This window comes from Rhinopithecus bieti, unplaced genomic scaffold (genome assembly GCF_001698545.2).
Source record: "Rhinopithecus bieti isolate Rb0 unplaced genomic scaffold, ASM169854v2 scaffold_34886, whole genome shotgun sequence".
In the NCBI taxonomy this organism is placed as follows: domain Eukaryota; kingdom Metazoa; phylum Chordata; class Mammalia; order Primates; family Cercopithecidae; genus Rhinopithecus; species Rhinopithecus bieti.
In genome coordinates, this window is record NW_016814758.1 from 759,806 (window position 1) to 781,177 (window position 21,372).

Consider the following 21,372-nt stretch of genomic DNA (forward strand, 5'->3'; position numbering starts at 1 on the left):
ATATAACAGAGTCAGGCAGGCAGAGGTTCTGTAAAAGTTGGGGATGCACGTCAAAGGCTCCCTGCTGCTTTCTGGTGAGGGCAGCTGATTGAAGAACTAAATTGGAAAGCATGCACTCATTGCTTCCAGGATCAACATAGATGATCCTGCAGGTGAAAACAATTGTTGAACCAGTTTTTCAAGGCAAGGGAGCAGGACCAGACTCTATTTGGAGTCTTCTCCCCTTTTAGGTTAGAAAGCAGGAACAAGTTGTCTGTAATTTCTATGTATTGTTGCTGGACAGAAAGCATGGGTGTCCTGCAGTCTCACATACCTGATAGGGGCCCTGGTTGCAACCACAGTAGCTGCTTTCCATGGTGTAGCTTCTGGACACCCCCATCTCTCTCCACACCACCACCCGGGCCGTGGAGGCTCGAGATTTCTCCACAAGGAAGCTGCAGCTGCTCATTGTGAATGCTGGTGCTAGTTTATCAAGGATTTTGGGAAGAGTCTACAATTTAAAAAAAATCAAACTATGATTAGTTGTGGGTGACTAGGGATAGTCATCATAAAAATAGCTTCTCAACATTGTTAAGCGTCTATCTATAAAACACTTGTTACTTTAAATCATTTATTAACCCTAAGAAATAGCTATCACTTTTAAAAAATCATTTTGCAGATAAGGAAACAGGCTAAGAAAAGTTAGAAATAGGCCAGGAGCGGTGACTTATGCCTGTAATCTCAGCACTTTGGGAGGCTGAGGCAGGTGGATCACCTTAGGTCAGGAGTTCAAAATCAACCTGGCCAACATAGTGAAACCCTGTCTCTACTAAAAATGCAAAAATTAGCCGGGTGTGGTGGCGGGCACCTGTAATCCCAGCTAGAAAGTTAGAAATAATCCCAGCTAGAAAGTTAGAAATAAATAGCTGAAGTCCAGAAAACTCTAAAGTTGCTAGAAAGGAATCCAAATGCCAACTGGCCAACTCCATAATCTTTCAGTTCCACTTTTCTGCATTGCTATGGACCAAGGCTGCACACATACACTTGGCCTCATACATGAAAGAGACTATGGAAAGCCTCAGATTTCACAGGGAATTGAAATTTACAGACCATATCCAGCCTCACTGTTACTTAGCAGGGTCATACTTGGGACTGTTCACAATTTCACAAGGCCAAAGGGTCCAGTGATGATTCTAGAGAAGAAGCACACATCGTTCACTTCTTTCCTAAGAGTGTAGAATTGCCAGAATGAACTTTTCGTCTCATCTTCTAAGCCAAAAATCTGAGGCTTGATCAATTACGAAACTCCTGAAAATCCATCCTCTCTGGGTTCATATATTCCACCTTTTCTTGGGGTAAAAATACTTTATTTATGACTACTTAACCTCCATTTAGAAGGCATCTCTAGACACTTGACACCCCGATTGACAGAAAGGGATCTTCCAGCCACTGGACCTCCTCCCCAGAGGACAATGACTCGGAGTTGATAGTATACACAGTCCTGAGTCAGCAGAAATACTGCACGTAGTCCCAGAACTTTTATGACATTAACAAGAAGGATTCTCTCATTTTAGTGTTGGCAGAATATGCATAAACTAACACTAATATAAAATCACATACATTAAACAATAGTGAAGCCTTAGGCTTTTAGACAAATTACAGGGAGAAAGTAGAGAAGCATAACAAGTTAATGCGAATATAAATGAAAGAATTGTTTTTAAAGAGATGCAGTTTTGTTAATTTCTAGAACATTGAGCAAATCTCTTACTATCTCTGGTACTTACTGTCCTCATGTTAAATGTAACTGTTAACTATAATTATTAATTATCTTATAAATTATGTTATATAAATATATTAGCATAATTATCAATATAATTTACTATGATCTCTAAATTCCTACATAGCCTCCAGACGTACAGATCATCTAAAAAAGGGAAATAGAATGCTAATGTTGTCTTCACTTGAGTGTCTACAATTGCCTCCTAATTGATTTCATCCTATCCACGCTTGTCCCTCCCTTCCTATAATCCCTCAATCTATTTGTTCCTTCAAAATGTTCATTACAATTACAACTGAATTATTGTGTATGTATTAGTTGTTTATTTTCTATCTCCCCAGAAGCCTAGAAGTTCCATGAGGGCAGGTCTGTGTCTTATTCACAGGAAAATCCCTACACATCGAGCAGTATGTTGCTCGTAGAGGGTACTATATAATTATTTGCTAAAATAAATAGAATCTGCTAGTTCAGACCCCTGGGGGTCTGGTCAAATAGACATAAATATATTGTTTCTATATCCTGCAAGTAAAGTGATCAATAATACTTGCAAATAGTTTTAATTTATCGTTAGCATACTATGTTGCAAAAGTTTACTCTTACATTGTTTAAGTGACTTCACCTTTTTTACTTAAGTGAAACTATTTTTTTCTTCCATAGGTTGTGTCTCTCTCTCTCTTTCTCTGTCTCTCTCTCTTTTTTATAAAGGCTTTATTTAAAGCAGCTTTAGGTCCACAGTGAAACTGAGAAGGAAGATGCAGAGATTTTCCATATGCCCCCGACTCCTGTCCATGCATGGACTCCCAATCATTGACATCCCTCACCAGAGTGGGAAGTTTGTTGTAACTGCTGAACCTACATTGAAACATCATCGCTCAAAGTCTATAGTTTACATGAGGATTCTCTTCACTTTTGGTGCTGTACATCTTACGGGTTTGAAAAAATGTATAATGATGTGTACTCAATAGTACAGTATTATCCAAAGTAGTTTTACTGCCCTAAGAATCCCCTCTGCTCCACCTATTTATCCCTCCTTCCTTCCAAATTCCTGGCAACCCCGATCTTTTTAGTCTCCATAGTTTTGCTTTCTCCAGAAAGCTGGGAATACAGTATGTAGCCTTTTCAGGTTGTTTTCTTTAACTTAGTAATATCCATTTAAGGTTCTTCCATGTCTCTTCGTGGCTTGATAGCTCATTCCTTTTCAGCACTGAATAATAATTTATTGTCTGTTTATAACAAGTACTGGGCTGGAGCTGTCTTTTCTTGTGATGTCCCCATTTTGGCTTTTGTATCAGAGTAACACAGGCCTCATAAAATGAGTTGGCAAGTGTGTCTCCTCTATTTTATGAAAGGATGTTTTTATGATTAGCACTATTTTGTTCTTAAGAGGTTGATAGAATGTATCAACAAAGCCATTTGGGCCCAAACTTCCATTTGTGGGAAGAGTTTTCATTACTAATTCTACTTTTTTCCACTTAAAATAAACCTCATCAGATTGTCCATGTCTCCTTGAATCAGTTTTTGTAGTCTGTGTTCTCCTAAGAATGCAGTCACTTGTTGCCATTTAGCTGTTAATGATCCTCTTTTTTACTTTGTAAGATTTGTAGTGATGTCCCTTCTTTCAACCCCAATTTTGGTAACTTGCATCTTCTTTCTTTTCTTTGTCTGTCTAGCTAAATGATGATCATTTTGTTGATCATTTTAAGAAATCAAACTATGAATTATTGAATAAAATCATGTTATTTATGGATGCTCTATTGTTCATATGATTTTATTTCATTGATTTTACTTTGGCTTTTATTTTGTTCTTTCCTATACTTTGGGATTTATTTGCACTTCTTTTTCTTGTTTCTGAATGTGGATGCTTAGATTATTGATTTTAGATCTTTCTGCATTTCTAAATATTCTAAATTATAAAGTTCCCTCTATGTACTATTTTGCTGCATACTATAAATTTTGACATATTGAGTTTTATTTTATTCACTTAAAGATATTTTCTAATTACTCATTGGATTTCCCTTTCAAACCATAAGTTAATTTGATACACATTGTTTAATTTCCAAATATTCACAGATATCCCAGATTTCTCATAAAAGTTAATTTATAATTTAATTCTGTTGTGTAGGTGAATATTCTGTGCATATTTTCAGTCCCTTAAAATATATTGAGATTTATTTTATAGCCTATTATAGGGTCTATGCTGGAGAAATTTTGATGGGCACTCAAAAAGAATATATATTCTTTTGTTTTGAAAAGAACTGTTACATGTAAGTTAGATCAGGTATTCTCTACACTAATTTTCTGTTTGATTATTCTATCGCTTACTGAGAGAAGATTACTAAAATATTCAACTATTATTATTAAATTTTAAATGCCTTCTTTCAATTTTTTCTTCTTGTATTTCAGAGTATATATATTCACATACATTTATAATTGTTATACCTTGCTGAATAACTATTTCTTTCAGTATTATGAATTGCACCCTTAGCCCTAGTAATATTTCTTCTTTTAATGTATATTTTGTCTTATGTCAATATAATCATCTTTATTATGGTTACCATTTGCATGGTGTATCTTTTTCCATCTTTTAACTTTCAACCTGTTTGCATTATTGAATCAAAAGCATGTCATTTATAGACAATATATTTGAACCTATTTTTAAAATCTGGTCTTACAACCTCTGCCTTTGGAATGAAGGGTTTGTTCATTCATATTTAATGTCATCATTGATATTTTTGGATTTACATTTGCCATTTTGTTGTTTGTCTCTATATGTCTCATATATGTTTTGTTCCTCCTATACTATCTTCTCCTCTCATTATATCTTCAAATATTTTTTCAGACATTTATTTTCCTCTCCTTTTGGGCCTCCCATTACATGTTGGTTGATATGCTTTATGCTATCCTATAGGTCTCTACAGCTCTTTACTTTTCTTTAATCTTGTTTGTCTGTTCTTTGAATTGAATAATTTGGGGTTAATCATCAAATTTATTGATTCATTCTTTACTATCTTGCCATCTCAAATCTGCTGACAATCCCATCTAGTGAATTTTTTATGTTGATTATGATACTTTTCAACACTATCTCCTTCCTTCCTTCCTTCCTTCCTTCCTTCCTTCCTTCCTTCCTTCCTTCCTCCCTCCCTCCCTTCCTTCCTTCCTTCCTTCCGTTTTTAATTCTCTATCAAAGTTCCATATATATTGAGTAATGGTCATCATATTTTGCCATTAACTTTTGAACATAATTTTCTTTACTTATTTGAACATATTTTAACAGTTGCTTGGAAATAATTATAAATCCACCATGTTGGCCCACTCTGTTTCTACCGACTGCTTTGTTTCCTAAGGATGGATTTCACATTCTTGATTCTTTACAAAATTGTAATTTTTGCTTGAAAACTGGACATCATAGATTATACCTTTTTTAGCATCTCTGGATTCTATTTTTTAAATGTTTTTTAATTTTTAACTACTTTCCTGGATTAATCTGCAGAATATTTCTTTCTTTTTTCTTCTGCAATGTGTGTCACTGATGTCTCTACACAGTTTCTACATTCTTATTTAAATTATTTAGCTTGCTGTCTGTGGCTGCTTAGCATAGTGGTTATACAATAATTTGGGCAAATGTAGTACTCAAATATCTTGAGTGCATAAGACTTCCACTCTCTTGATTGATTTGTAGGTGATTTGGGAAGACATTCAAAATTGTGGCAGTTCTTTTTTTTTTTTTTTTTTTTGAGATGGAGTCTCGCTCTGTCGCCCTGGATAGAGTGCAGTGGCGTGATCTCGGCTCACTGCAAGCTCCGCCTCCTGGGTTCAGGCCATTCTCCTGCCTCAGCCTCCCGAGTAGCTGGGACTACAGGCGCCCGCCACCGCGCCTGGCTAATTTTTTGTATTTTTAGTAGAGATGGGGTTTCACCGTGGTCTCAATCTCCTGACCTTGTGATCTGCCAGTGGCAGTTCTTAAGTCTCTTTGGGCTTTATTTCTCACTGGGCTCTCTTGGGTCTCCTCTGAAGAGACACATATTTTTCCATAATCCATGTGATACAGTTTAGATATTTGTCCCCACCAAAATCTCATGTTGAAATGTAACTCCCAGTGTCAGAGGTGGGGCCTGGTAGGAGGTGACTGGATTACAGAAGTGGATTTCCCATGAGTGGTTTTGCATCATCTTCTTGGTGCTGTTGTCACAATAATGAGTGAATTCTCATGAGATCTAGTAGTTTAAAAGTGTGTGGCACCTCCCCCGACTCTTTTTCTGACTCTGTTTTCACCATGTGAAGTGCCTGCTCCCCCTTCACCTTCTACCACGATTGGAAGCTTCCTGAGGCCTCCCCAGAAGCAGATGCCAGCATTATGCTTCCCGAACAGCCTGCAGAATCATGAGCCAATTAAACCTCTTTTCTTTATAATTTATCCAGTCTCAGCAATGCAAGCATGGCTTAATACACCATGTATTTACAGAGAGCTTATCTTAGCTTTTCTATGACTCTCTCATTTCTAAGGTCTCCCTTGTAAATTTCTGGCTGTGTGTGTGTGTGTGTGTGTGGCTGTCCTTCTGTTGGTAAAACTGCATTTTTTGATGACCAAATAGAGTGGAGTCAGGAGCAGCCCCAGCCAAAAAGGTTACAGACCCCTGATGTTCTTACATGAAGTTCTAGCAGTTTTCAAGAATAAATGCTTCTCAATTTATCATTTGTATTTGGTCAATTTCCAGAGTCTTAAAAGGGCTGCTTTTCAAAATTTTCTTCTGTTTTATATTTGCGTTTTGCAGAGAGGATTCACTGACCTCTTTATACCAACATAACTAGAAGTAGTACCATTAAAGTTGATTAATAAAATTGAATAAATATTGCAGAGTGAATTTGAAATATAATAGGGCGCATAATTGTCTCTTCAATACTAAGGGTGAATGACCAAAAAAAACCTCTTAGGTAAGTTTAGCATGTTTAGAATTGTTCCACTTTCGATGGTAATGAAGGAATCAGCCTCTCAGCATCAGCAGGCTGCTGACCACTGGCAGATATCATGATGATAACATTAACCTGTCTTACAAGGACACTCTCCCCTGAGTCTCAATTTTCCCATCTGTAAAATGAGTGGGTCCTTTCAATTCTAAGAGGATCCATTTGTATACACAAAAGTCTTTTTAGGCAGATCACCAGTGTTAAGATAATTATTTACAGATCATTATGTCCTAGATTTAGAGTGTCAGTGATAGAGGGAGTTATATAATATGTGGGATCCCAAAAAGCAAAGCTATTTGGGTTGAAAGCAAGGGATGTGACCAAACCATATTCACTTCACTACTTCCACATATGTCATAGTAGCCCATGAATCGCCTTTAAGGTATCCCAGGGTACCAACAACAAACTCGATGTAATAATCTATGTGGAAAATATAACTTCCTCATTTCACAAGGGAGAAAAGTGAGGCTCAGGCAACTGACCCATTCACAGTTAAAGGACCTTATAGGTGAGTATTAATGTATGGATGGATTAATCTCTTCAACAGCATTGCTATTAAATACCACTGTGCTTATTCTCATAGGCAGAAACTGGCATACCTATCTCTGTAATGTTACGCCTTTTACCTTAGCTTACGCTAATCTGGGCCTCAAAATATTTTTTGAATTTATTAATTAAACAACATGAATCATACACAAAAACAAAAATACAGTTAATAAGAACCCATGCTATCATTCCCTACAATGTCTGACTTCTGCCCCATTTCATGTCAGCTTCATACAGGAGACTGTTTTAAGGTTCTGTGTCTTATACCTTTTCCTGTGTATATAGGGAATTATCTATTAATATTATTACCTTTTCTTGGAAAAAGAGAAGTAAAAAACATGCTGACTCTACATTTAAGATTGGACCATGGTAGATTTTTTTGATTCAAGATGTATCACACGTAAGAGATCATTTTATATGGGTTGGGTCCACAGGAACTGCCCAGATGCATGCTTTAATTTACTAAACTAGTTTCCTAAATAAGATTAAGTTATTAAGCTTGTTATGGTTTATCACCATTACTCTGGTTGAGCCTTACAGCAAACAGGTTATTGAGGCTAAGCTGTTGATTCTGCTATAAAAGCCTTGGGGTGGTTGTATTGATCAGCAGCAGTCTATTTTTGATGGACTGGGTGAAGAAGGCTAGAGAAGAGGGGACGTATTTCCAGGTGAAATGGTGATTTGGTAGATTTTTACCTCTTAATACTATCATTAACCCTGGGAATGAAGCTATTTTGCACATAGTAAATTGCATACCCAGAATAACAGACTTAGAAGAGGCAGATACTATCATAATTTTCTACTTTTTCTACATAAATTTTAAACAAAGACCAGTTTTCATTTAGTGTTTGGGCAATTTTGCTTCTCTGTTTCTTCTTGATTCTCACTATGCAACAGCTTGTTGCCTATATCCTGATGGAAAGACGTACTCTCTTCTTTACCCCTCCCTAATTTCCTATGTGGTTTCATGGAGGAACAGTTGAGCTCTAACCACTAAAACTAAGGTAAAATAGAATTAGGGTCAGCGGATTACTGCTCTGTTTTTTACAGAATGCTCAGGCAGAGAAATATGGATGGTTTAATGGCTTATGTTTGTTTATCCCTTCCTATTTATTTGAAGTCCTTTTGTATTCAGTATCATTCTGTTCCTTCCATAAGCTATGTAAGAGAGGCAGTATTTTTACTATCCTCATTTTACAGATGGGAGAAGGGTGGTTCAGCAAGGTAATGTTAATGACCTTATAATCACACAGTTAATAATTGAATAATTGCCAAGTCAGGCATTAAGATGAGTTCTTTTGTCTGTAGTTCTCATGCCTTTTATACAATATCAAACCATATAGAAAACAGAGGCAAAGCAACGAGGTAGTAAGTCATTATTCAACAAAAATTAGGAGAGGTTACACATGCCTCCAGCCTGCTTGTATTAGAACCCTATGATTAAAATAATCAAAATGCTTATTTACCAAAAAAAAAAAAAAAAAAAAAACTAAACAAATGAGTGGGGCATGGTCTTAAAGGTAAGAATAAAGAATATGGACACAGCATATCTGGTGTCATTCCCCACAGCGGCTTACCCTGTAGTTGACATCCTCTAGGATAGTAGATGTGCCTACAGTGCATGCTGCTTGCCACAAGGTTTCCTTGATGCTACAGCCATAAAGGAACACATTCTTCTTTTGGGAGTGGCCATGGAAGTCACAGAAAACCTACAATAGCCCAACAAAGGAGAAAATAAAACCAGGTCAGGTCATTGGTTTCTTAAATCCACTTAAATAATATCTACTCATGTTCCATTGCTCAAATAAAGTTTAAAATGTCAACTTTCTCAGATGGATGCTGTTGAGTTAGCAGAACCAGCCATGTGGGGATCATTGGTGTCTTTGGCAAGAGTGGTATTGATTGTATTGATGGAGTTATCAGGGGAGAATGTAGACTGTAAGGGTCTTAGGAGTGAACAGAATATGAAGAAACACAAGTCATGTATAGCTCTTTTGATAAATTTACTTGTGACTGGGTAGGAGGCATGGGCAAACCTGGAAAAGAAAATAGGAACAAGGGCATTTTAAGATATCTATGAGCATTTTAAACAATTGGATGAGAACACATGGACATATAGAGGAGAAAAACATGTTGGGGCATTTCAGAGGGTGGAGAGTGGGAGGAGGGAGAGGATCAGGAAAAATAACTAACAGTTACTAGGCTTAATATCTGGGTGAGAAAATAGTCTGTACAACAAAGCTCCATGACACAAGTTTACCTATGCAACAAATCTGTACTCATACCCCTGAACTTGAAAGTTAAAAAAAATTAAAATATAAATCAAAAGGAAAGATCCATCTAAAAGGAATCGGTGAAATATACTAAAACAGAAGCTAATCAATCACTCTAATTTTTCTCTAGGTTCCAACGTGGTAAAGAATGACCATCAAAATACAAAGGGCTTATCAAACAAAGGATTACTTTTCATTCATACTAGAGATCAGCTAAGACTCTGCTTTGTACGTTTTCTTCATCCTAGGATCCAGGCTAAAAAAGCCCTAATTTGAAACATGCTATTCTTGTGGTAGAGAAGAAAAACGGTCAAAGGTAGAATCAGGTAATGGCCATTAAAGCTTCTACTGAAGTGCAGCAAATATCATATCTGCTTACAGTACACTGATCAAAGAAAATCACATAACCAATTTTATCAGTGGTATGGGAAAGTACATTCCTCTTACAGGGAGGTTCTGCAAATCATAAGACAAGTGCAGTGATGCAAAATCTTATTATAAGGAGAGATGCTAATAATGGAGAAAAATAATAAAATCTAAAAAATGACCACAACTTTTTTTTTATTCTTGTATGCATGACCGTTTGCAATAGACTATGTTCCATCTTCATCAATAGGTGAAGTACATTTTCTTCACCTCTTGAATACGTGCTTAGCCATTGATATGGTTTGGCTGTGTTCCCACCCAGATCTCACCTTGAATTATAATAATTTCCACATGTCAAGAGCAGGTCCAGGTGGAGGCAATTAAATCATGGGGGCAGGTCTTTCCCATGCTCTTCTCCTGATAGTGAATAAGTATCATGAGACCTGATAGTTTTATAAAGGGGAATTCCCCTGTATTCGCTGTCTTGCCTGCTGCCATGTAAGATGTGACCTTGCCCCTCATTTGCCCTCCACCACAAATATGAGGCCTCCCCAGCCATGTGGAACTGTGAGCCAATTAAACCTCTTTCCTTTATAAACTCCTAGTCTCACATATGTCTTTATTAGCAGCATAAGAACAGACTAATACAGCCATGTAGCACCTTTTGGTCAATAACAGTGAGCAAATATGATGCAAGCCGAGGCATAGTAAGGGGTTTGCTATCTTGCTGTTCCCAGGAACCTTGCATCAACAGTCATGTGAGTAAACCTACACTGGGCTGCTGGATGATGAGAATCTGCAAAGTCATCCCAATTGACCCAGCTGACATGTCAAGCCAACCACCAGGTATGTGAATGAATTTATCTTGGACCATCTAGTCCTAGCCAACTTGGCTCAGAGCAGAGGAATCATAATGCATAGCTTTTGTTTAAGCCACTAAGTTTTGCTGTGATTTGTTATACAACAAAAGCTAAGCATTAGAATAATCTCTTCTCCTAGTCTAAATATTTGTTTCCCACCCTTCCACATACAAAATATACTTACCTATTCCCCAAGGAAGATACCCCTAAAGAGCCCATTCCATCACAGTATCAATCTCAGCCCAAATTCCGTTATAGTTTCTATATCCTGTGAATGCCTTCTCCTTATCTATGAACAAAAAGACAAGTCATCTGTTTTCTGTTCATCTACCTACAATGGTTGAATGAGGAAACAATATCCCCAGTAACACTTATGTTTCAAAGGTGATGAATAAGATGGGTATAGCAGTCACTGGTTCATAACAATTCTGTAATGCTCTCATCCAGGCATTGTGAAATGCCTGCATCCTTTGGGTAGGGCTAGTTGGTTGATTAGACCCTGGTTCTGCTCCCTGTCAGTAGCTGTAGAGTATTATTTTTTCTACAAATATTTACTCTTTCCTTGGGAGGTACTTATTTTTCCTGTATCTTTCTTGGCCATGCATGAAAAGGGCATTGGACAACATGACCCACTTGAAGGCAAAACTGCTAACTGCTCCAATTCCTGATGTAGAAGTTTGGGGTCCAAAGATCATTTTGGTCTCAAAAAATCACAGTCTCTTTGAATCAAAATATTAAAAGAATGGAAATGAAACACATGACAGTAAAAGAAAATATTTTTTTTTTCTTTTTTTAATTTCTCTAAAACAAAACTGACAGTCTAAAAATATAGTAGCAATACAGTGCATGTTTATAGCATATATAAAAGTAAATGTATCGGGCTGGGCGCGGTGGCTCAAGCCTGTAACCCAGCACTTTGGGAGGCCAAGACGGGCGGATCACGAGGTCAGGAGATCGAGACCATCCTGGCTAACATGGTGAAACCCTGTTTCTATTAAAAAAAAAAAAAAATACAAACAATTAGCCGGGCGTGGTGGCGGGCACCTGTAGTCCCAGCTACTGGGGAGGCTGAGGCAGGAGAATGGCGTAAACCCGCGAGGCGGAGCTTGCAGTGAGCAGAGATCCGGCCACTGCACTCCAGCCTAGGCGAAAGAGCGAGACTCCGTCTCAAAAAAAAAAAAAAAAAAAAAAAAAAAATGTGTCACAATCATATTATAAAATGTGAGAAAAATAAATGGTCATATACTGTTATAAAGTCCTTGTAGTAGCGATGAAGCAGTATGTTATCTCAAGGTAGACTCTAATTAATTAAAGATAGATACTGTAAACAATAGGGCAAATGCTAAATTACTTTTAGCATTTTAACCTTTTAAGGGGCATAAATAATAATTCAAATGTGGACATATATTGGGATCATAAAAATGCTTAATGAATAAAAGAGAAAGCAGAAAAGATAGGAACCTCTAAGAACACAAGAAAAAATAGAAAACAGCAAAATGGTAAATTTCAACCCAAACATATCAATAATCTTACTTATTGTAAATGGTCAAAACACACTAATTAAAAGGTAAAGAGTATCAGATTGGATAAATAAGAAAGATCAAATATATTCTGTCCACACGAAGTTCATTTTAAGACACAGACAGGTTGAAAGTAAAAGGATGTAAAATATACTATGCAAATACAAAACAAAAGAATGCTAGAGTAGCTATATTAATTGTCAGATAAAATAGACATCAGAACAAGAAGAATTATTTGGGATAAAAAGAGATACGATGGTTGATGTGTCCCTCCTGTCTTTGGTGGTTAAGTGTTACCACTTGGCCTCTGTACTCTGGGATTGTATAATCTCCATGAAATCAAAGACCCCCATCTCGCCGGGCACAGTGGCTCACTCCTGTAAATCCCAGCACTTTGGGAAGCCCAGCCAGGTGGATCACCTGAGGTGGATCATTTTGAGACCAGCCTGACCAACATGGTGAAAACCCATCTCTACTAAAAATACAAACAATTGGCCAGGCGTGGTGGCAGGTGCCTGTAATCCCAGCTACTCAGGAGGTTGAGGCAGGAGAATCACTTGAACCTGGGAGGTAGAGGTTGCAGTGAGCCGAGATCGTGCCATTGCACTCCAGCCTGGGTAAAAAGAGCAAAACTCTGTCTCAAAAAAAAAAAAAAAAAAAAAAAAATCTAAATGGTAGCATGCCCTACAAACCTGGCTTTCAGAGGAGAACAACTACAGAGTTTGTCAAGGATGAAGACACTAATGTATTTCTCATTGCTTCATGGAGGGAGTGTCTTCTGAGTCCTCTCACAGACAGGATAAACTCAGTATACATTTCTATCTCCTAGAGACTTTCCATACTCTCCCCTATATTATGCCAGCAAAGCTCTGGAATCTTGAGCTTACTAAATGTAGACTATTGTTGAGCACAACATTCATTCAACCGACCAATTAAGCTGTTAGATCCATTTCTGGCTGCTCAAGCTAACAAATTAAATTTAGAATCTCTAGATTGTATACTCATGTCAATGAAGTCAGCCAAATCTAGTGAATGTCTGCCCTTATTAGAACATTCCTACACATGTTGCCCAGGTTTCTAATGACATATATTATCAAATCTTGTAATTCTTTTGTGTGCAAGCTATTTCTTTTTGGGTAACAGCATGTACTTATCTTCTAGGATCATGCCGATACTTGATTCTAGTTAGGAGATCAGGAGGCAACATGAGGTAGTTGTTGTGGGTCTTGAAAAAAATGGGCTCCCTCTCTAGAGGCATCTGTTCCAGGTGATGTTATTACAGAATTTTCCAGCAGGGGAAAGCTAGTCTCCTCAGTTGCTAGTGCTATTGATATGTGGAGGCCTGCATGATGTCCTATTCTACACTTTAGAGCAGTGGGTCTCTCTCTCTCTCTCTCTCTTTCTTTTTTTTTTTTTTCTTTTGAGACATAGTCTAACTCTTCCACCCAAGCTGAGAGTGCAGTGGTGCAATCATGGCCCACTGCAACCTTCGAAATCCTGGGCTCAAGTTATCCACCTGCCTTAGCCTCCCAAGTAGCTAGGACTACAGGCCAGCGACTGTAGTCCTAATTTTTAAATACCTGACTAATTTTTAAAATATTTTTGTAGACACAGGATCTTCCTATATTGCCCAGGATGGGTCTCAAATATTAATATACATCAGAATAACCTGGAGGTATTGTTAAAGCAGACTGCTGAGCCACACGCTGGCAAATCTGTGATTCAAGTATGTCTGGGTAGAGCCCTAAAATTTGCATTTCTATCAAGTTTCCAGGTGATGCTGATGCCCGGGTCCCAGGACCTTACTTTGAAAGCCTCTAGTTGAAAGGAACAAATAAAATAATTGTTTGAGGTTTAATCCTCTACGATCATTAATTTTCCACCAACTTTTAACTCTTACATCTCAGTTTCTCTCTGTGAATAAACACTCACCATTCTTATGAAAAGTGTGCAAACAAATTAAAACTCTATCTTAGCAACAGATTTCTCAATAAAGCCAGAAGCTATGCCTCCTTGGTGACAGGCACTCCTTAAATGCTAAATTCAACTGGAGAAAATAGCTTTTCTTCCTCCCTGATCCTTATAGACTCTGAAAGAGGAAGTAAATGACAAATTATAGAGCTATTCACCTGCAGGAATAAACACAGTTAAGCCCTGTGAGTTCTAGTAGCCACAGAAGATTCAGAGTGAAGGAGAAAGAGACATTGTTCTGCCTGTTGCTCAAATGATATCCCTAAAAATAAATGCCTGTTAATTCTAAGAAACATGTGTTTCTCCAAATTGCAGGGTGCAATTACAAGGCAATTATCAAGTTATTTAAGTTGAGGAAGCTTTTTCTTTTCTACCGTAAGATTTCATACTTAAACTTCTTTTCAGCAAAATTCTTTAACAGGTAAGCAGAAACAGTTTCCAATACAATATTTATGGATTAATAAATAGCTCTATTTATTTTTTTTAAGACAGAGTCTCACTCAGACTGGAGTGCAATGACCCAATCTCAGCTCACTGCAACCTCCGCCTCCCAGGTTCAAGCGATTCTCGTGGCTCAGCCTCCTGAGTAGCCGGGACTACAGGCTCCTGCCACCATGCTCAGCTAATTTTTTTGTATTTTAAGTAGAGACAGGGTTTTGCGATGTTGCTCAGGCTGGTCTCAAACTCCTGAGCTCAGTCAGTCTTCCCACCTCAGCCTCCCAAAGTGCTAGGATTACAAGCGTGAGCCACCGCTCCCAGCCTCAATAGCCCTATCTTGTTATTGATCAATTGATTCAACAAATGTTTACTGGGTACCTGCTATGTAACAGGAGAAGTTAAAATTTTAATATAACACAGCACTGTTCTCCATAACAATAATAATAGCAACAATAGTTAATTTATTGAAGACTCTAAATAGCATGCTAAAAACTTAATCTAGATTATCCCATGATGAAGTAGGTGCTATTATTATGCCCATTTTGCAGCCGAGAACACTGAATTCCAGATAAAATAAGTAATTTGCCCAAGTTTGTATTGTTATTATGTGAATAAATATTGGAGCCCCAGTTTGCCCTAACCCAGAGGCAACGTTTTAAAACACTTTTCATTTCTATATTACCTCGTCTAGAAGCTGATTTGCTTATATTATACCACAAGCCAATAGGTCATTGTATTACCATGAGAGAAGAGCTGAAGTAGAGATAAGCAGTGTTCTCTGGGAACCCAATAAGAACAGCTGCACACTTCTAGCGGGCAAAATTCACATTGCACTCCAAGGGAGCAGCACCTTGGAAATGTGCTATGTGATGCTTCTGGGATTCTCAAGGGAGGTTATACATAAGACGAACCTTACTGAATGAGAACTATCCAAGCAAATGACAAAAGAGCGAGAAGGATCCATGGATCTGAGGTATTACAATAATTAGGAATAAGAGGGGAGAGTGAAAGGAGAATAAGTTAGGTATCTATAGCAGTGGGCTGTGGTCAGATCATTAATGCACTTGTACAACATTCTAGGATGTTGAGACATTTTCTTGAAAGTGGTGAAGGAGGCTTTAAACTATTTAAGCAAGATGATCAGATCATTAGAACAGAAGTGTTAAGATGGGAGGGACTGAGACAAGGCAAGTGAGATGAGAAGGGCCTAGCTTAAGGCACCAGACATAAGTATATAAAGAAAAGAAGTTTTGTGAGAGTAAAGAAGTCAAATCTACAGGAGTTGGAGACTAAATGGATTTAGACGCTAAGAGCAGAAGAGGTTAGGAATAACTCCAGATTTCCAGATTAAGTAAATAGGCAATGATTGTGCTTTTCCCCAAAGGCAAGCAACATAGGAAGAAATGCAGAATTGAAGACTTAGTATAGTTTCATCTAGTTTCCTTTGAGCTGGAGTGTTTAGTTTTGAACTTTCGGCCTTTGGCTAAACCAATTCCCCTCTCTGTGTCTCAGTTTCTTCATCAAGAAAGTATATGGCATGGACTGGATTATGCATCTCCCTAGGACCTTTTCCAGTGCATTCTTGTCTGAGCTAAATTACAAGGTTAATTTAGTTAATGCAAACATGAGTTCCATGATTTCTTGCTCAGCAAAGAAGTTGATGAGGACCAGATTGCCATGCTCCTCACATGCATTCCTCATCTCTTTCTTCCTTGATCCCTTTCTGGTTCCTCTACAAGTTAATAGGTCCCCCTTGTTCAAGAGGTTACCCTCTCCCGCTCAAACACCTCTGCCTTAGCCATTCCCCTTTTCCCCAGGGCTCACCTATTCCTGGTTATGTTTACTGCTCTGCTTTGCCAATGTAAGCTGCTGTGTTTTCCATTCCTGACATCTGGGTCTCATTCCTACTTCCCAGTATCAAGACATTTGCATTATTTATACCATTGCCACAGGAAAATGAAGGCAAGAGGAGATATATTCTGGAGAATATGATGGAAACCCAAAACAGCAATGTGTCCAATTAAACCAGCCGAGGCTCACTAAAGCCCTGGAGGTTCCAGCTTGTGCACAATATTGTGCAGATGGCATTCAGCCCAAGTTCCTAAATGGAGTTAACATCTCTATGAGGGAAATGATACTGGTGACATGTTCAGCTACCTTCCAAGAGGCCAATTTGCAAGACCACATTTCCCAGTCTTATTATTGATAGCCATACTCTCTTCTTAGTAAGGGCTTCATCTGTGTCATCAGCAACATCCAGTCCTAGCTGAGGTTAACCACAGTAGTCACGTGCAGAATTTATTCCCACAACCACCTGAAGGGGGATTTTATGCTCTGTTTCCTTTCCCAAAGTGAAAGACTCAGACTTTCACTTAAATTGGGCCATTGTGGGCCAAAGTTTCTATATGGCCTTAGAAAAGCAGTCTTTACTTATAGGTCAGTCTTGGTCCCCTCCAAAGATCACTTAGGGGAGAAAAATTTCCCATTAAACTCAACAGAATGTATCAATAACCAACTGCTCATGAGACTGCCCAGAGTGGGACCCTTTACACTGGGGGAGGTTTTTGGCCATCTCATCTCAGTATCATGTATTATAATGTTCTTCTTTCCAAAATATTTCAGTTACATTGAAAGAGCTCCTGTAAATCAACCCAAAAACATACAACCTAATATGTGGCTTTGTTTTGCATCTGATGCCCTTCTGATAAGTCATGATTTTAATGTCTATTATTTATTTGAATGCCAGATACGTGCCAGTCACCATGCTGAGATTTTACACTCCTCTATAATCAGTACAAGAAGTCCTAAAAGGAGGATGTTATCCAAATATAGAGATGAGTTCAATTTCTTCTAAAGTTAAAGGAGGTTAAGTAACTTGCCTGTGGCTACCCATTAAAAAGTGAAGTGTGATATCTTAAACTCTAATCAGCATGGTTCTAAAAGTTTTCCAAACAAAACATTTTAAAGCATTTGATGGATCAGTGATGAAGAACAATATAACAAAACTCTCAATTAGTGTATTTGAAAGTGAGTGGTCTTGCTCTTGCGTTTTTCCACTCTCTATCTCTGGCCAGCCCTCCCTCCGTGAGCGGTAAGCCTATTGCCCTGAGAAGGCACTTATGTAGTGAGTTCCTGGCAGATTGCTCAGGAGTTAAATCTGTTCCCTTTCCCCAGTTTCAGACATTGAAGGGAGAGAAGCAGCACTCTGGATGTCACCTTTCTATACAATCCCTGCAACCTATCAGCCTGAGAGGCCTTTGCCATCTGTCTCTCTCAGTTGCAGGTATTGAAGTTCTTGAGGCAAAAGCCTTAATCTATTTGGTGTACCAAGCTCAATCAGAGCAGATGGTTATTGGGACCTCTGTCTTCACCATAATGCGGGATTCAGACTAGTCTTTTTGACCTATAACAGGGGTTCTATGTTGTCTGGGTAAACCCTTGGAGTAGTCTGGGGACTGAATACTGACCTAGCACCACGCCTACTCAGTCCTGGTTTGCCTTGGTTTTTGCCTCTATTTCTGATTCGCTTTCCTAACTGAGAACTGTTGATTGCCTTGACCCCAAAGGATGGACCATGCTTTGCTCTGGGCAACCCTCACTGTCTGGGATGAGAACTTTAAGTCCTATGTCCAATGCCCTTGGCCATGATCACTGCTACCTTGCTGTGTTTACCAGATTAGTTTTCCTTAGACATGCACAAGTCTCTTCCGTGTCTTCATTGGAAGCCTCTGTTTTCACTTCTGGCCTTCACAGAGAGCAGCCTAATGGCAAAACTAGTCCTTCTGGCCCTGTCTCCATGTGTTTCTTGCTTTCCCCCATTTCCGTCAGCTCTGGGCAGAGGTACCTTCACAAAGGCTGATGAGGAACATGATCCAAGCGGTTACCCTCCTATTTTCCCCTCCCCTCCATCTCCTCACTTCATTCCATCCCACAACAAATAAAACATAAGAAATTTGTTTAGACTTCTTTGAAAATCCTGACTTGTCCTTCCTCTAAGAATATCCCAGATTTTTGGCCAGGCACAGTGACTCACACCTGTAACCCCAGCACTTTGGGAGGCCAAGGCAGGCAGATCATGAGGTCAAGAGATAGAGACCATCCTGGCCAACATGGTGAAACTCCGTTTCTACTAAAAATACAAAAATTAGCTGGGTCCACGTGGTGGTGTGCGCCTGTAGTCCCAGCTACTCAGGAAGCTGAGGCAGGAGAATTGCTTGAACCTGGGAGGCAGAGGTTGCAGTGAACTGAGATCGCGCCACTGCACTCCAGCCAAGTGACAGAGCAAGACTCCATCTCAAAAAAAAAAAAAAAAAAAAAAAAGAATATCCCAGATTTTCAGCTCTTGTGTTACACAGAAACTGCATTGAAGACACTGTTGAGAGCAAGAGAAAAAATGCCGTTTGCTTTTCACTAAAATTTATCAAGAAACTGAAGCAATTAAATGTAAATTATTTGTATCAGTAAAAATATACACAAAACTTGGTTTCTGGTATGGTAAAGAAGACTTATTTAATCTTTATTATGATAGCATGGGAACAATTCCAAATAAAAGAATATGGAATGAAACTGAAATATTTTTAATTCAGGACCTTTATGGGTATTCTGTCCCTCTTCCTGACTATGGAACAGGAGTGTTTGTTCTTTTCCTACCATATCCTCAAATGCAAAAAAAACAAAAACAAAAAAAAAGGGAAATTCTAGATGTGGTACCTTAACACGAGTCATGAAAATAAGCAAAAATAACACTTGTTCTTCTGCTACTGCTAAGGAATGAAGTGGAAATAAACCATGTGTATAAAATATCTTGAGGCCCTTGGCGACAAGGGTTATAGAAATTAATATGCCATCCTTATTTTCCTCCCCTTTCGTGCTTCTTTTAAAAGAAGCTGATTAACCCAAAACATATGCCAGAGGGACAAAATAAAACAAGAAAAATCATTTAAGTAGCTAAAGATTCTATTCTAATGGGCCCCAGAGAAAGACAAAAGCAAAATATGCCCACCCTGTCCTCTGGCAGAATGAAGCCCAGTTTGTGTGAGTTATAAACAGAAATCAATGTGCTCTTCAAAGAGCACTGAAATCCCTTTACCAAAATGCACTCACATAGTGAGAGCCAAGAGGATAGGAATCGATCCCACTCCTAATTCCAAAGCCCCAATTACTTGAACAGCACAGGGGCCAGGCCAGCTGCAATATGGCAGCTCAATAGATGCTGTCCCACCTGCCTCCCCAGGAGCTTGCTGTAGTAGCCTAAGAGCTTTCTTCCACTTCCAAGGATGTTCCCGACTGTCCTCATGTGCCCCCTTGGCCATGAGCCTCTTGGCTTTTAGGGGGAGCTCCACAAAGGGGAATTGGTTCAATGCCTTCTGCTAGCTGATTGTAGAGCTTCTCTGCATCTTTGGGCTTCTTTGCTTATATGCCTTCTCTCTGGCTGGCTTTTCCTGACCTCTAAACAGAACTTCCTCTACAACCTTTCTGCTCTGTCCTGGGAAAACTGTTTTCCTTGACTCACATGTCTGTATGCTAGTCAGCTTCATTTAGGGGAGCCCCCTTTGTCTCCTCATTGCATTTTAAATCTCTGTGACTTTGCTTTATTTTTAGTTTTCTGTATTTAGGTAAATGTGTACCTAGAGTGAAAACACAGATCCTGAATATACAGTTCAATGAGTTTTGTGTAACCGGCTCTGATCCTGATATTGAACATCTCCACTAACCTATAAAATTCCCTCCCGGCCCCTATTATTCAATGCTCTTCCTCAGAGGCAACCACTGTTCAATTTATGTCCTCATAAATTACTTTTACTGATCTTATACTTTACATAAATAGACGCTTAGAGTATAGAGTATGTAGTCTTTAGTGTCTAGCTTCTTTCACTCGATATAATGTTCATGAGATCCACCCATGTTATTGACTATATCATAGTTCATTTTTTTTGGTTTGGTTCTGATTTTGGTTACTGAATGATATTCCAATGTATAAATATACAAAACTTTGCTGTGTCTGTATCTAACATCTGGACTCTCTAACAAACAAAAGAGACAGAAAACCTGGGTTAAAGAAAATGGGGTCAGGTAGCGTGATGCCTCCAGCTTTGTTCTTTTGGCTTGGGATTGTCTTGGCAATGCGGGGTCTTTTTTCATTCCATATGAAGTTTAAAGTACTTTATTCTAATTCTGTGAAGAAAGTCATTGGTAGCTTGATGGGAATGGCATTGAATCTATAAATTACCTTGGGCAATATGGCCATTTTTACGATATTGATTCTTCCTATCCATGAGCATGGAATGTTCTTCCATTTGTTTGTGTCCTCTTTTATTTCACTGAGCAGTGGTTTGTAGTTCTCCTTGAAGAGGTCCTTAACATCCCTTGAAAGTTGGATTCCTAGGTATTTTATTCTCTTTGAAGCAATTGTGAATGGAAGTTCATTCATGATTTGGCTCTCTGTTTGTTACTGGTGTATAAGAATGCTTGTGATTTTTGCACGTTGATTTTGTATCCTGAGACTTTGCTGAAGTTGTTTATCAGCTTAAGGAGATTTTGGGCTGAGATGATGGGGTTTTCTAAATATACAATCATGTCATCTGCAAACAGGGACAATTTGACTTCTTCTTTTCCTAACTGAATACCCTTGATTTCTTTCTCTTGCCTGATTGCCCTAGCCAGAACTTCCAAACTAT

General features: G+C 38.5%; 1 protein-coding gene and 1 long non-coding RNA gene across 2 annotated transcripts in view; one reads left to right on the top strand and one right to left on the bottom strand.

Moving 5' to 3' along the window:
• LOC108515225 (cytosolic carboxypeptidase 4-like) overlaps positions 1-21,372 on the bottom strand; it is a 569,984-nt gene that overhangs the window by 363,765 nt on the left and 184,847 nt on the right. The window contains exons 6-7 of the mRNA XM_017851917.1: positions 8,845-8,976; positions 314-490 (exon numbers count right to left, since the gene is read on the bottom strand). Coding sequence (XP_017707406.1) covers positions 314-490; positions 8,845-8,976 — 309 coding nt within the window. The remainder of the gene's footprint in view (positions 1-313; positions 491-8,844; positions 8,977-21,372) is intronic.
• Positions 7,192-10,726, top strand: LOC108515226 (uncharacterized). Its single transcript, XR_001881462.1, has 3 exons — positions 7,192-7,229; positions 9,671-9,866; positions 10,644-10,726. It is a non-coding gene; the product is annotated as an uncharacterized LOC108515226 (long non-coding RNA).